Source organism: Grampus griseus (genome assembly GCF_964374135.1).
Source record: "Grampus griseus genome assembly, chromosome: 11".
In the NCBI taxonomy this organism is placed as follows: Eukaryota; Metazoa; Chordata; class Mammalia; order Artiodactyla; family Delphinidae; genus Grampus; species Grampus griseus.
In genome coordinates, this window is record NC_139005.1 from 11,029,501 (window position 1) to 11,046,754 (window position 17,254).

The 17,254-nt window shown below is 36.7% G+C and overlaps 1 protein-coding gene across 3 annotated transcripts in view; it reads left to right on the top strand.

Annotated features, from left to right (window-relative positions):
* Positions 1-17,254, top strand: part of ATF7IP (activating transcription factor 7 interacting protein) — a 127,475-nt gene that overhangs the window by 82,808 nt on the left and 27,413 nt on the right. For all 3 annotated transcript variants that reach the window (XM_082666603.1, XM_082666604.1, XM_082666602.1), the window contains 2 exons: positions 15,969-16,042; positions 16,594-16,682. In XM_082666603.1, coding sequence (XP_082522729.1) covers positions 15,969-16,042; positions 16,594-16,682 — 163 coding nt within the window. The remainder of the gene's footprint in view (positions 1-15,968; positions 16,043-16,593; positions 16,683-17,254) is intronic.

A 17,254-nucleotide genomic window follows, 5' to 3' on the forward strand; every position in this document is an offset into this window, starting at 1 on the left:
TGTTTGATGTAATCTTCTTTGTCTTTTCATGCTTTTGTTGCCTTTGCTTTGATCCAAGAAATCGTTGCCAAATCCAATGTCATGAAGCTTCCCCCTGTGCTTTCTGTTAGGAATTTCATAGTTTTAGGTTTTACATTTAGGTCTCTAATCCATTTGGAATAAATTATTGTATATGGTTTAATGGTCTAACTTAATTCTTTTGCATTTGGATATCCAGTTTTCACACCATTTGTTAAAAGACTGTCATTTCCCCATTGTGTAGCCTTGGCACCCTTGTAGAACATCATTTGAGTGTATACATAAGAGTTTATTTCTGGGATCTCTATTCTGTTTCACAGGTTTATGTGTCTGTCTATATTCCAGCACCGAACTGTTTTGATTACTGTAGCCTTTTAAAATCAGAAGGTATGAAGCCTTCAGCGTTGTTCTTTTTTCAGATTGTTTTGGCAATTCAGGGTTTCTTGAGATTCCATATGAATTTTAGGATGCTTTTTCCTACTTCTGCAAAAAATGACAGGGATTTTGGTTGGCATTGCATTGAAACTTTTGACCACTTTGGATAGGATGGACATTTTAACAATATTAAGTCTTTCAATCCCCATGAATATGTCTTTCTGTTTGTTTTGTTTGTGTCTTTTATTTCTTTCAACAAGGTTTTGTAGTTTTCAGTGTAAAGGTCTTTTACTGTCTTGGTTAAGTTTGCTCCTAAATATTTTATTCTTTCTAGTGATATTGTAATGGGATTATTGTCTTAATTTCTTTCTCAGATTGCTCATTGTTTGTATATAGATGTACATTGGATTTCTTTTTTGTTGTTGAGGTATAGTTGATTTACAATATTATATAACTCTCAGGTGTACAACATAGTGATTCACAGTTTTTAAAAGTTATACTCCCTTTATAGTTGTTACGAAATATTGGCTATATTCCCTGAGCTGTACAGTATATCCTTGTAGCTTATTTATTTTATACATAATAGTTTGTGCCTTTTAATCTCCTATCCCTATCTTGCCCCTCTCCCACTTCCTCTCCTCACTGGTATCCACTAGTTTGTTCTCTATATCTATGAGTCTGTTTCTTTTTTGTTATATTCAATAATTTATCTTAGCTTTTACATTCCACATGTAAGTGATTTTTCGTGTTGATTTTCTATCCTGTAGCATTGCTGAATTCATTTATTAGTTCAGACTTTTTCGTGTGTGTGTGGCTTCTTTAGGGTTATCTAAATATAAGATGTCATCTGTGAACAGTGATACTTTTACTCCTTTCGATTTGGCTGCCTTTTATTTATTTTTCTTGCTTAATTGCTCTTGTGAGGCCCTTCCAGTGCCATGCTGAAGAAATTGGTGAGAGTGTGCAAACTTACCTTGTTCCTTATCTTAGAGGGAAAGCTTTCAGTTATTCACCATTGAGTATGATATTAGCTATGGGCTTTTGACATATGGTCTTTTTAATATTGAGGGAGTTTCCTAACTTGTCGAGTGTTTTTATCATGAGAAGGTGTTGAATTTTGTCAAATGCGTTTTCTGCAACAATTGAGAAAATCATGTGGGTTTTTTTCCCTTTATTCTTTTAATGTGGAGTATTACGTTGATTGTTTTTCATATGTTGAGCTATCCTTGTATTCCAGGGATAAATCCTACTTTGCCATGTTGTGTAATTCTTTTTAATGTGCTGATGAATTTTATATGCTAGCATTTTTTTGAGAATTTTTGTATATATGTTTATCAGGGATATTAGCCTGTAATTTTCTTTTATTTTGGTGTCTTTGGCTTTGGTATCTGGATGATGTGGGGTTCATAAACTGAGTTTGGGAGTATTCCCTCCACTTCAGTTTTTTGGAAGAGTTGAGAAGGGCTGTTGTTGATTTTCTTTAAATGTCTGGTAAATTCTCCAGTGAAGCCATCTGGTACTTGACTTTTTTGGTTGTTAGGATGTTTTTGATTACTGATTCAATCTCTGTACTTGTTTAGGTCTGTTCAAGTTAATTTCTTCTTGATTCGGTCTTAGTAGGTTGCATATTTCTAGGAAGTTATCCATTTCTTCTAGATTATCCAGTTTGTTGCCACAGTGGTGTCTTATGATCCTTCTCTTTCCGTGACATCAGTTATAATGCCTCCTGTTTCATATATGATTTTGTTTATTTATGCCTTCTTTCTTTTTTCTTAGGTAATCTAGATAAGGTTTTACCAATTAAAAATTTTTTTCTATTGATTTTATATTGTCTATGTCATTTATTTCTGCTGTAATCTTTATTGTTTCCTTCCTTCTTATAACTTGGAGTTTAGTTTGTTTTTTTCTTTTCTAGTTCCTTGAGGTGTAAAGTTAGGCCGTTGATTTGAGGGTTGTTGTTTTGTTTTTTTTTTTTGTAAGCATTTACGACCACAAACTTTTCTCTTAGTACTACTTTTGCTGCATCAATTTTCCCATAAATTTAGTATGTTGTGTTTTTGTTTATATATATCTCAGATATTCTCTAGTATCCATTGTGATTTCTTATTTTACTCACTGGATTTTTAAAAGTTTTCCACATATTTGTGACTTTTTTCCATTTTCCTTATGATGTTGATTTCAAGTTTTATTCCATTGTGATTCACAAAGATATTTGGTATGGTTTTCATTGTTTTAAATGTGTTCAGGCTTGTTTTGTGACCTAATACATGATCTATACTGGAGAAAGTTCTGTGTGTGCTTGAGAAGAATGTGTGTTGGGTGAAAATTTCTACATTTGTCTGTTTGATCTTTAGTCTTGTTCATTTCTAGGGATTCCTTACTGATTTTCTGTCTGGAACATCTATCCATTATATAAAGTGATGTTCTGAAGACTCCTACTATTATGGTGTTTCTGGTTTTCTGTAAAAAAAAAACCAATTTTTACATACTATATTTGGAGGCATAGATGATATGTCCATATATATTTATAAATGTTATATCTGGTCAGTTGACTTTTCATTATGTAGTGTCCTTCTTTGTCTCTTGTAATAGTTTTTGATTTCAAATGCATTTTGTCTTAAATACGTATGGTCACCTCTACTTTGTTTTGCTTACCATTTGAATGGAATATCTTTTTCCTTACTTTTACTTTCAGCCTATTTGTGTCTTTAGACCTAAAGTGTTCCTCTTGTTGATAGCATATAGCAGGATCTTGGTTTTTTTTGTTTTTGTTGTTGTTTTATTGAATCCATTAAGCCAGGGTATATCTTTCTATGGAGAATTTAATCCATTTGGATTTAAAGTAATTATTGTAGGGACAAACTTATTATTGCCATTTTGTTGAATATTTTCTGTTTGTCTTGGAGCTGTTTTGTCTGTCTTCAGTTTTTTCTTACTTCCTGTGTGTTTTGTTTATTTTCTTAATTAGTTAGTAGTGTCAGTGCTTTAATTCATTTCTCATTTTTTTGTGTATCTTCTATAGGTATTTTCTCTGTCATTACCATGGGGATTACATAAAATATCTTAAGTTTACACCTATTTTAAACTAGTAACAACTTCAGTCACATGTTTCCTCCCACTACTTTATGTTATTGATATCATACATAATATCTTTTTGTATTGTGTATACTTTTTTTTTTTTTTTGCGGTACGCAGGCCTCTCACTGTTGTGGCCTCTCCCGCCACGGAGCACAGGCTCCGGACGTGCAGGCTCAGTGGCCATGGCTCACGGGCCCAGCCGCCCTGCGGCATGTGGGATCTTCCCAGACCAGGGCACGAACCCATGTCCCCTGCATTGGCAGGCAGACTCTCAACCACTGCGCCACCAGGGAAGCCCTGTATTGTGTATACTTTAACATAGATTTACAATTATATTTTATACTTAAATTCTGTACCAGAATTATATGATTTTTGCACCAACTTTACAGTAATGCAGGATTCTGCATTTGTTTGTGTATTTACTTTTACCAGAGAATTTCATATTTTCATTTGCTTTCAAGTTGCTGTCGTGTCCTTTCTTTTTTTTTCTTCAGTAAACATTTAATCTTCTTTCCTACAGCATTTGTGAACATAATTTATGAACTATAACATATATACACACATATATACACATGTATTCACACATAGATATATATAATATATATTAGCTTGATGAACTTTTACCAAATAAACATACCAATATTACTATCACTGAGATTAAAAACTACATTATTACAACCCTATAAACTTCCCCATTGCTCTCTCCCAGTCATTACCCTTTCCCGAAAGGTAACCTATTCTGTCTTTATATAAGATTTATGTCAGTGGATTCATAGAGCTTTTAATCTTTTGTGCCTGGATTCTGTCTTTCAACATTATGCTTTTCAGATTTTTATGTGTTGTTTTGAATAGCTGTAGTTAATTCATTTTTAGTCTGAATGTAACACAATTTATTTATCCTGTTTGCTGTTGAGGGACATATGTACTGTTTTCAGTTTCTGGCTATTTCACATAATGTGCCATGAGCATCTGTGCAAGTGTCTGGTGCTCACAAGCACGTATTTCTGTGAGCTGTATAACTTGAAGTGGAAATGCTGGGTCAAAGGATGTGCATATCTTCAGACTGAGTGGATAATGACAAACTTTTCCAAAGTGGTTGCACAGTTTGCATCCATACCAGCAATGCTGGAGAGTTTTCATTATTCTGTATCCCCACAAATACGTGCTATTGTCTGTTTTGGAACAGCAACAACAAATAGCCAATATAATGGTGTGTAATGATATACCACTGTGGTTTTAAAGTGAATTTTCCTAATCACTAATGATGTTGAATAGTATTTATCATGGTCTGAGTGTGGGTTGGAAGAAGAATTTCCAGAAACGAAGTATTTTAGAAAAGAGTGAGTTTCTTGAGAACAAAGAGCAGAGTTAGTGAGGGGTGCTGCAAATACAGCGGGCCGCGTTCCTGATAGATCAGGGAGAGCCGATCCTCTTTGTGAGCTAGTAGCCAACTTTTATAGCCTCAGGACAAAGAAAATTCCTGCTGGCAAGATGGCATTAGGTCATTCTTGTCAGGATGCTCTGAGGTTACTACATGGTGATTATTTTGCTTAATACGGAGTCGGGGGCTGTCTGGTTTAGATTAGGAGAGCTCATGGCAACAGTTGCAGTGGGGGCTTGGTTAATTCTGGAATTTTTGTCCTGTGTCCTTGATACAGGGTGTCCTTGACGTAGGTCTCAACAGTATTTCATAAGTTTATCAGTTATTTGGATGTCCTCTTTTATGCCTTTTGTCAGTTATCTAAAACTGGTTGCTGAATGTAAAATGGATGGCTAGTGGGAAGCTATAGCACAGGGAGATCGGCCTGATGCTCCGCGATGACCTAGAGGGGTGGGACAGGGAGGGTGGGAGAGAGACGCGAGAGGGAGGGGACATGGGGACAAATGCATACGCATACCTGACTCACTTTGCCGCACAGCAGAATCCAACACAACACTGCAAAGCAACCACACTCCAACAAAGATACAAAAAAATAAAACCGGTTGCTGTTTTTTCTTATTGATTTACAGTGTGCTTTATATATTTGAAATATAAGTCCTTTGTCTAATATATGGCTTGCAAACATCTTCTACTTTTCACTCCTTAAGTTGTCTTTTGATAAACAGAATAATGTAGTCTTTATGATCTTTCCTTCAATGCTTATTACTCTTTGTGTTCTGTTTAAGAAAGGTTATAAAGATATGTCTTATGCTATCATCTAGGCACCTTATATTTTTACCTTCCACATTTGGATCTAATCTATCTGGAATTAACGTGTGTGTGTGTGTGTGTGTGTGTGTGTGTATGTGTGTGTGTGTATCCTATGTGATAGAGATTAAGATTCATATTTTAAAATATGGATGTCTCATTCACCCAAGAAATACTTAATGTAAAGATCATACTTTCCCATCACTCTACCAATGTCATTGTTCTTCAGGATTGCTCTGACTATTGTAGAGCCCTTGAATTTTCATATCAATTTTAGAATCACCTTGTCATTTTCCATTAAAAAATTTCAGGAGAACTTTGAATGGGATTGTATGAGATCTATAGGTCAATATGGAGGAAAATTGACATCTTTGCAACACTGAGTCTTTCATTACTTAATTAGGAAATTTCTCTCTACATCTTTAGTTTCTCTCAGTAATGCTTTTTTGCTTTCTATATTGAGTTTTGAACATCTTTGATTAGATTTATTTCTTTGTATTCATTTTCTGGGTATAAGTATCATTTAAAAATAGTGTCATGTTAAAAAGTTTCATTTTCAAATTCTTTTTGAATGATATGTAAAAATACAATTTGTTTTGGTATCTCAGTGCTTTTGCTAAATTCACTTATTAATTCTAATAGATCACATATATTCTTTTAGGTTTCTGTATTATTATGTCACCTGTGTCATCTTCCATTCCTTTTTTTTTTCTTTTTACACCTTTATTGGAGTATAATTGCTTCACAATGGTGTGTTAGCCTCTGCTGTACAACAAAGTGAATCAGCCACACATGCACACACGTTCCCACATCTCCTCCCTCTTGCGTCTCCCTCCCTCCCACCCTCCCCATCCCACCTCTCCAGGCGGTCACAAAGCACTGAGCTGATCTCCCTGTGCTATGCGGCTGCTTCCCACTAGCTATCTACCTTACGTTTGGTAGTGTATATATGTCCATGCCTCTCTCTCTCCTTGTCACAGCTTACCCTTCCCCCTCTCCATATCCTCAAGTCCATTCTCTAGTAGGTTTGTGTCTTTGTTCCTGCCTTACCCCTAGGTTCTTCATAACATTTTTTTTCTTAAATTCCATACATATGTGTTAGCATACGGTATTTGTCTTTCTCTTTCTGACTTACTTCACTCTGTATGACAGACTCTAGGTCTATCCACCTCATTACAAATAGCTCAATTTCATTTCTTTTTATGGCTGAGTAATATTCCATTGTACATATGTGCCACATCTTCTTTATCCATTTATCCGATGATGGACACTTAGGTTGTTTCCATCTCCGGGCTATTGTGAATAGAGCTGCAATGAACATTTTGGTACATGACTCTTTCTGAATTATGGTTATCTCAGGGTATATGCCCAGTAATGGGATTACTCGGTCATATGGTAGTTCTATTTGTAGTTTTTTAAGGAACCTCCATACTGTTCTCCACAGTGGCTGTATCAATTTACATTCCCACCAGCAGTGTAAGAGGGTTCCCTTTTCTCCACACCCTCTCCAGCATTTATTGTTTCTAGATTTTTTGATGATGGCCATTCTGACTGGTGTGAGATAATATCTCATTGTAGTTTTGATTTGCATTTCTCTACTGATTAATGATGTTGAGCATTCTTTCATGTGTTAGTTGGCAGTCTGTATATCTTCTTTGGAGAAATGTCTATTTAGGTCTTCTGCCCATTTTTGGATTGGGTTGTTTGGTTTTTTGTTATTGAGCTGCATGAGCTGCTTATAAATTTTGGAGATTAATCCTTTGTCAGTTGCTTCATTTGCAAATATTTTCTCCCAATCTGAGGGTTGTCTTCTGGTCTTCTTTATGGTTTCCTTTGCTGTGCAAAAGCTTTAAAGTTTCATTAGGTCCCATTTGTTTATTTTTGTTTTTATTTCCATTTCTCTAGGAGGCAGGTCAAAAAGAATCTCGCTGTGATTTATGTCATAGAGTGTTCTGCCTATGTTTTCCTCTAAGAGTTTGATAGTTTCTGGCCTTATATTTAAGTCTTTAATCCATTTTGAGCTTATTTTTGTGTATGGTGTTAGAGAGTGATCTAATCTCATACTTTTACATGTACATGTCCAGTTTTCCCAGCACCACTTATTGAAGAGGCTGTCCTTTCTCCACTGTACCTTCCTGCCTCCTTTATCAAAGATAAGGTGACCATATGTGCATGGGTTTATCTCTGGGCTTTCTATCCTGTTCCATTGATCTATGTTTCTGTTTTTGTGCCAGTACCATACTGTTTTGATTACTATAGCTTTGTAGTATAGTCTGAAGTCAGGGAGCCTGATTCCTCCAGCTCCATTATTCATTCTCAAGATTGCTTTGGCTATTCAGGGTCTTTTGTGTTTCCATATAAATTGTGAAAGTTTTTGTTCTAGTTCTGTGAAAAATGCCAGTCGTAGTTTGATAGGGATTGCATTGAATCTGTAGATTGCTTTGGGTAGTAGAGTCATTTTCACAATGTTGATTCTTCCAATCCAAGAACATGGTATATCTCTCCATCTATTTGTATCATCTTTAATTTCTTTCATTAGTGTCTTATAATTTTCTGCATACAGGTCTTTTGTCTCCTTAGGTAGGTTTATTCCTAGATATTTTATTCTTTTTGTTGCAATGGTAAATGGGAGTGTTTTCTTGAGTACACTGTCAGATTTTTCATCATTAGTGTATAGGAATGCCAGAGATTTCTGTGCATTAATTTTGTATCCTGCTACTTTACCAAATTCATTGATTAGCTCTAGTAGTTTTCTGGTAGCATCTTTAGGATTCTCTATGTATAGTATCATGTCATCTGCAAACAGTGACAGCTTTACTTCTTCTTTTCCAATTTGGATTCCTTTTCTTCTCTGATTGCTGTCGCTAAAACTTCCAAAACTATGTTGAATAAGAGTGGTGAGAGTGGGCAACCTTGTCTTGTTCCTGATCTTAGTGGAAATGCTTTCAGTTTTTCACCATTGAGGATGATGTTGGCTGTGGGTTTGTCATATATGGCCTTTATTATGTTGAGGAAAGTTCCCTCAATGCCTACTTTCTTCAGGGTTTTTATCATAAATGGGTGTTGAATTTTGTCAAAAGCTTTCTCTGCATCTATAGAGATGATAATATGGTTTTTCTCCTTCAATTTGCTAATATGGTGTATCACGTTGATTAATTTGCGTATATTGAATAATCCTTGCATTCCTGGAATAAACCCCACTTGATCATGGTGTATGATCCATTTAATGTGCTGTTGGATTCTGTTTGCTAGTATTTTGTTGAGAATTTTTGCATCTATGGTCATCAGTGATATTGGCCTGTAGTTTTCTTTCTTTGTGACATCCTTGTCTGGTTTTGGTATCAAGGTGATGGTGGCCTCATAGAATGAGTTTGGGAGTGTTCCTCCCTCTGCTATATTTTGGAAGAGTTTGAGAAAGATAGGTGTTAGCTCTTCTCTAAATGTTTGATAGAATTCGCCTGTGAAGCCATCTGGTCCTGGGCTTTTGTTTATTGGAAGATTTTTAATCACAGTTTCAATTTCAGTGCTTGTGATTGGTCTGTTCATATTTTCTATTTCTTCCTGATTCAGTCTTGGCAGGTTGTGCATTTCTAAGAATTTGTCCATTTCTTCCAGGTTGTCCATTTTATTGGCATAGAGTTGCTTGTAGTAATCTCTCATGATCTTTTGTATTTCTGCAGTGTCAGTCGTTACTTCTCCTTTTTCATTTCTAATTCTATTGATTTGAGTCTTCTCCCTTTTTTTCTTGATGAGTGTGGCTAATGGTTTATCAATTTTGTTTATCTTCTCAAAGAACCAGCTTTTAGTTTTATTGATCTTTGCTATCGTTTCCTTCATTTCTTTTTCATTTATTTCTGATCTGGTTTTTATGATTTCTTTCCTTCTGCTAACTTTGGGGTTTTTTTGTTCTTCTTTCTCTAATTGCTTTAGGTGCAAGGTTAGGTTGTTTATTCGAGATGTTTCCTGTTTCATAAGGTAGGATTGTATTGCTATAAACTTCCCTCTTAGAACTGCTTTTGCTGCATCCCATAGATTTTGGGTCGTCGTGTCTCCATTGTCATTTGTTTCTAGGTATTTTTTGATTTCCTCTTTGATTTCTTCAGTGATCACATCGTTATTAAGTACTGTATTGTTTAGCCTCCATGTGTTTGTATTTTTTACAGATCTTTTCCTGTAATTGATATCTAGTCTCATAGCATTGTGGTTGGAAAAGATACTTGATACAATTTCAATTTTCTTAAATTTACCAAGGCTTGATTTGTGACCCAAGATATGATCTATCCTGGAGAATGTTCCATGAGCACTTGAGAAAAATGTGTATTCTGTTGTGTTTGGATGGAATGTCCTATAAATATCAATTAAGTCCATCTTGTTTAATGTATCATTTAAAGCTTGTGTCTCCTTACTTATTTTCATTTTGGATGATCTATTGGTGAAAGTGGGGTGTTGAAGTCCCCTACTATGAATGTGTCGCTGTCGATTTCCCCTTTTATGGCTGTTAGTATTTGCCTTATGTATTGAGGAGCTCCTAAGATGGGTGCATAAATATTTAGAATTGTTATATCTTCTTCTTGGATCGATCCCTTGATCATTATGTTGTGTCCTTCTTTGTCTCTTCTAATAGTCTTTATTTTAACGTCTATTTTGTCTGATACGAGAATTGCTACTCCAGCTTTCTTTTGGTTTCCATTTGCATGAAATATTTTTTTCCATCCCCTCACTTTCAGTCTGTATGTGTCTCTAGGTCTGAAGTGGGTCTCTTGTAGACAGCAAATATATGGGTCTTGTTTTTGTATCCATTCAGCCAATCTGTGTCTTTTGGTGGGAGCATTTAGTCCATTTATATTTAAGGTAATTATCGATATGTATGTTCCCATTTCCACTTTCTTAATTGTTTTGGGTTCGTTATTGTAGGTCTTTTCCTTCTCTTGTGTTTCTTGCCTAGAGAAATTCCTTTAGCAGTTGTTGTAAAGCTGGTTTAGTGGTGCTGAACTCTCTCAGCTTTTGCTTGTCTGTAAAGGTTTTAATTTCTCCATCAAATCTGAATGAGATCCTTGCTGGGTAGAGTAATCTTGGTTGCAGGTTTTTCCCTTTCATCACTTTAAATATGTCCTGCCAGTCCCTTCTAGCTTGCAGAGTTTCTGCTGAAAGGTCAGCTGTTAACCTTATGGGGATTCCCTTGTGTGTTATTTTTTGTTTTTCCCTTGCTGCTTTTAATATGTTTTCTTTGTATTTAATTTTTGACAGTTTGATTAATATGTGTCTTGGCGTATTTCTCCTTGGATTTATCCTGTATGGGACTCTCTGTGCTTCCTGGACTTGACTAACTATTTCCTTTCCCATATTAGGGAAGTTTTCAACTATAATCTCTTCAAATATTTTCTCAGTCCCTTTCTTTTTCTCTTCTTCTTCTGGAACCCCTGTAATTCGAATGTTGGTGCGTTTGATGTTGTCCCAGAGGTCTCTGAGACTGTCCTCAGTTCTTTTCATTCTTTTTTCTTTATTCTGGTCTGCAGTAGTTATTTCCACTATTTTATCTTCCAGGTCACTTATCCGTTCTTCTGCCTCAGTTACTCTGCTATTGATCCCATCTAGAGTATTTTTAATTTCATTTATTGTGCTGTTCATCGTTGTTTGTTTCATCTTTAGTTCTTCTAGGTCCTTGTTAAATGTTTCTTGCATTTTGTCTATTCTGTTTCCAAGATTTTGGATCATCTTTACTATCATTATTCTGAATTCTTTTTCAGGTAGACTGCCTATTTCCTCTTCATTTGTTAGGTCTGGTGGGTTTTTATGTTGCTCCTTCATCTGCTGTGTGTTTTTCTGTCTTCTCATTTTGCTTATCTTACTGTGTTTGGGGTCTCCTTTTTGCAGGCTGCAGGTTCGTAGTTCCCATTGTTTTTGGTGTCTGTCCCCAGTGGCTAAGGTTGGTTCAGTGGGTTGTGTAGGCTTCCTGGTGCAGGGGACTAGTGCCTGTGTTGTGCTGGATGAGGCTGGATCTTGTCTTTCTGGTGGGCAGGTCCACGTCTGGTGGTGTGCTTTGGGGTGTCTGTGGACTTATTATGATTTTAGGCAGCCTCTCTGCTAATGGGTGGGGTTGTGTTCCTGTCTTGCTAGTTGTTTGGCATAGGATGTCCAGCACTGTAGCTTGCTGGTCATTGAGTGAAGCTGGGTGCTGGTGTTGAGATGGAGATCTCTGGGAGATTTTCACCGTTCGCTATTATGTGGAGCTGGGAGGTCTCTTGTGGACCAGTGTCCTGAAGTTGTCTCTCCCACCTCAGAGGCACAGCACTGACTCCTGGCTGTAGCACCAAGAGCCTTTCATCTACACGGCTCAGAATAAAAGGGAGAAAAAGTAGAAAGAAAGAATTAGTAGAAGTAGAAAGAGAGAAAGAAAGAAAGAAAGAAAAAATGCAGGGAGCGAGGGAGGGAGGAAGGAAGGAAGAAAGGAGGGAAGAAAAAAAGAATGGAGATAAAGTAAAATAAAATAAAGGAAGATAAAATATAATAAAGTTATTAAAATAAAAAACTAATTATTAAGAGAAAAAAATTAAAAAAACAAACACAAAAAACGGATGGATAGAACCCTAGGACAAATGGTGGAAGCAAAGCTATACAGACAAAATCTCACACAGAAGCATACACATACACACTCACAGAAAGAGGAAAAGGGGAAAAAATCATAAATCTTGCTCTCAAAGTCCACCTCCTTAATTTGGGATGATTGGTTGTCTATTCATGTATTCCACAGATGCAGGTACATCAAGCTGATTGTGGAACTTTAATCCGCTGCTTCTGAGGCTGCTGGGAGAGATTTCCCTTTCTCTTCTTTGTTCGCACAGCTCCCAGGGGCTCAGCTTTGGATTTGGCCCCGCCTCTGCATGTAGGTCGCCAGAGGGCGTCTGTTCTTCACTCAGACAGGACGGGGTTAAAGGAGCCGCTGATTCGGGGGCTGTGGCTCACTCAGGCCGGGGGGAGGGAGGGGTACGGATGCCAGGTGAGTGTGCGGCAGCAGAGGCCGGCTTGACATTGCACCAGCCTGAGGTGCGCTGTGCGGTCTCCCGGAGGAGTTGACCCTGGATCCTGGGACCCTGGCAGTGGCGGGCTGCACAGTCTCCCCAGAAAGGGGGTATGGATAGTAGGAGTTGTTCCACGTGTAGATGTATTTCTGGTGCATCTGTGGCGAGGAAGGTGATCTCTGCGTCTTACTCTTCCACCATCTTCCCGGAATCCTCCAAGTGTCCTTTCATTTCTACCTAAGGACTCCTTTTAGCGTTTCTTGTATGGTGGATTTAGTGGTGATGAATGCCATCAGGTTTGTATTTACTGGGACAATCTTAATTTTGCCTTCATTTCTGAATGATAGTTTTGCTGGTTATGGTATTCTTGCTTGGCAGTTTTTTTCTTTCAGCACTTTGAGTATGTCATTCCACTCCCTTGTGGCCTGCTAGGTTTGTGCTGAGAAAACCATTGATAATCTTATGGGAGCTGCCTTAAATGTGATGGGTCGTTCTTCTCTTGCTACTTTTAAAATCTTTGTGACTTTTGACAGCTTGACTATAATGTTTCTTAGTGTAGGTCTCTGAGTTAATTCCAGTTGGAAGTTTTTCACCTTCTTGAATTTGTCAGTTTTTTCCCTCAAATTTGGGAAGTTTCTGGCCATTATTTAAGTAGGCTTTCTGCCCACTTTCTTTCTTCTCATTCTTGGTCTCCCAAATTTGTATATTGGTCCATTTGATGGTGTCTAATAAATCCCTTAGTCTGTCTTTACATTTTTCGTTCTTTTTTCTATTTGGTGGTCTAACTCAATAATTTCAAGTGACTTGTCTTCAGGTTTGCTGATTCTTTATTCTACTTGATAGTCTTTTTTTTGTTTTGTTTTGTTTTGTTTTGCGGTATGTGGGCCTCTCATTGTTGTGGCCTCTCCCGTTGCAGAGCACAAGCTCCGGATGCGCAGGCTCAGCGGCCATGGCTCACGGGCCTAGCCGCTCCGCGGCATGTGGGATCTTCCTGGACCGGGGCACGAACCTGTGTCCCCTGCATCAGCAGGCGGACTCTCAACCACTGCGCCTCCAGGGAAGCCCTACAGTCTGGTTTTGATCCCTTCTCTTAAAAGTTTCAATTCAGTTATTGTACTCTTCAGCTTCAGAATTTCTATTGGTTCTATTATAAAGTTTCTTTTTCTTCTTGCATTGTTTTCCTGATTTCATTTCATTTTCTGTCCTTTCTTATCTCATTGAGCATCTTAATGTTAGTCATTTTGAATTCTCTGTTGGGTAGTTCATAGATCTGTTTCTTCAGTTTCTGGAATTTTATTTCTTTGATTGATCCATATTTCCCTGTTTTTTTGTATGTCTGGTTCTCTTTTGTCGAAATTAGGGCATTTGAAAAAATAACCTCCCCATCTTTTTGGAATATCTGTATACAGATGAAGACCTTTACTAGTCAGTCTGGGTAGATACTCTGGTGTCCTCTCAAACCTATTTTTAAAGATGCATTTTCTTGGAGCTTGTGCATGTATCTTTCATCTGAAGAGGTTTATCTCTTTCTACTTGGGAACTTCCCATCCCTCACCTGGTATCTACTTTCCATATTGCAGTCTTGTGCTGCTTTAGCAAGCCATGACTGGAGTTACCCCTGTTTTCTGTCTGTGTTACTGCAATTTTTCTGGTTTGGTACCAAGCCAAGGGGTTCACGTTTGTTCTCATCTAGTCCCCAGACATCCAGCTTGTGCTGCTTTATCCAAGTCAGGTGAGACTGAAGCCAGTGCCTTATCAGTACCCCAAAAAGCCAGAATATTGCCTGCAAATTCCACTCTTCTCTTTCCTTCCCAAAGGAGAGGACAGTTGTTGGGAAGTTTTTCTTGATTGCACCACACTGTGCGAGGAAGGGGATGGAGCATGGTGGGTAGGAGCAGCAGACTTTCCTACCCACTACCATATGTCTCCTGGGGCTTGCTTTCACTTGGGGTTCTATAATCTCTCAACAGGTTTCTGGACTTCTTACCAGTGAAATTTGTTCTTATATTGCTAAATCATTGTCCTCATGAGGTAAGGAGGGCATAGGATTTCCAGTTCTGCCGTCTTGCTGATGTCACCGCACTGTAGTGTTTAAGGTCCTCCCTCTGATGACTCTAAGCCCTGTTATACTTATTTATTATGCTTATACTGCTCCTTTTTTGTTTTCCCTGCAATGTTGTTTACCTTCATTTTAACTATTTTGAGTGTACTAATTACTCAAAGACTTGTTAGAAGATGCATTTCTTTCCCCTAAAATTTTTAAACTTTTTCGAGTAATACTACAGTGTTACTTTCATTTGCTTTTCTATTTATTTCAAATGTTTTTGCATCCACAGCCAGGTTAGAAGTTTATCTTAATTCTTTATCTTTTGTCTCCTCTACACAGATAACTAGTACAACACTATACTGTTTGGTTAAAATCATCCTTTTATCCTATAAAAAGCAGCAAGATATATTTGTTGTTGAGAAGAGTGATTAGTGGCATCTGCTTGATGTGATCCTAAGCACTTACCACCTTTTGTTTAGTATATGTATTATTATACTTAATTAACTCTTGAGTGGAGGTATTTATTTTTCTCAATTTAAGAAATAAATGATGATAGTGTCATTAATGATGGAGGCCCAAATAATGGTGATTAGCATATAAATATTAGAATTCTCTTTCTATATTCCCTGTTTTGGGGAGCCGAAAAGGGTTAAATTAGTTTGTTCTGAAGTTTAGAATTGGGACATCTTTTTATGAAATTGTAAGTCACATAGTGGCAAGTATTTATTTTTTAAGCAAAAATTGTAAAAATAATTTTGATTTGTGACCTAGGATACCACTTAATTGGCAATCAATTACTTCTGGGGAAAAATAAATACTTACCTTGTTTGTTGAGTTTCTGCCTGTAATCGTGCCTGATCTGCCTGATATATAGTAGGCATTCACTAGATATTTATTGAATGAGTGTCTAATTTTTCTTTAGATTCATATTAATGTTTACTGAACCGTTAGAACATATAAGCTACTTTCGTATTCTCTATTTTATTTACTCATATCAAAAACTGAGGTTTAAGAATTATTCTATTCACTTTTCATATGATAAGCCCTTGTGTCAATAGACTAAGTAATTTGTGTAAGGGGTTTAACAAGTGGCAATGCCAAGATTTAAATTTTTTTCTCAGTAAGATTTTCCACTATATTAGAGAAATAACAGATAACATATTGACAAGGCATTTAAAGGTCTTATTTTAAAAGATCCCTTGTGAACTGGGTTTTATTTTACCTTGGTATTTTTCTCCCCCAGAATCCACCAAACCCACCTGTATCACCAGGAAAGTCTGTAGTTGATGGCGGCAGCAATAACAGTGTGCCCTACAGGTGAGAGTTGTAAACAGTCTATTTATCAAGTTTTTAATTAAGAGAACAAGGTTCTGATTTTCTTTGCAGAAAAATCTTGGAACGTGATTCTGTGTATTTATGTAGAAGTTTGGTACAGTGGGATAAGTATATTTGCTTCCTTTTTGCTTTGTTGTAACTGTTCACCTATGAATATTGATTTTGCTAATTTATTATAAGGCTTTCTTTAACCACTTGTGTTAAATAGTATTATCTTAAGTAATTGAGAAATGCTCTCGTCAGGGGTGATAAAATCTAATGTGTGCAGATATTCGGACCTACATTTGGTTCTCAGGTTCAAGTATTGAAGACATAGAATATAGAAGGAAGACTCTCCCCTAATGCTGTAGACCCCAGCATTCCAAAGTCTTTGTGCCAGCTTTGCTTCACTGCCTTCACTCTCAGTTTAATGCTTTAATATCCAAGTCTAGCCACCCTTTTTTCCAAGGGGCCACTGCTTTCTCTATACATAAATAGATATTCCCTAGAATGGCAATATCAAGTGACCATTTGTGTGTATATATATTTCATAGAAATGCAAACACAGTGAGACAGATGTTGGAGTCCAAAAGAAATATAAGCGAGAGCACACCGCCATCCTTTCAAACCCCTGTGAATACAGGTAATATTCTTAACACTGAAATACATTTTCTTAGGAATTGAAGGTTTTGGTTCTCTTTTCTTACGTTCTTTTGAGGTTGAAATGGACTAAGAAACTGAGCACAGTTATGTAAAACTGAGTGCTAAGCACAAGGTTTATTTAAAAATCAGGATCGCAGATATGCATGAAAATACAGAAATTCAGATCTCTAGTCTAGTGGTTCTCAAACCTTTGGGTCTTCACATCCCCTTATAATCTTAAAAATTATTAAGAATCCAAAGAGCTTTGTTTATGTGGGTGTACTAATTGATATTTACTATGGTGAAAATTAAAACATAAAAATTTTTAATGTTTATTTATTCACTTAAAAATGATTACAGACCTATATTATGAACCATAAGTAACATGTTTTGATGAAAAGTAGCTCTTTTCCAAGCTTTAAAAAAATTAGCAAAAAGAGTGTTATTGTGTTAAATTTTTATAAATCTCTTTTATACCTCACTTAAAACATTAAGATGGCTGAAGATACCTGGATTCTCATATCTGCATCTGCATTCAATCTGTTGCAGTTTGTTGTTATAGTTGAACTATGT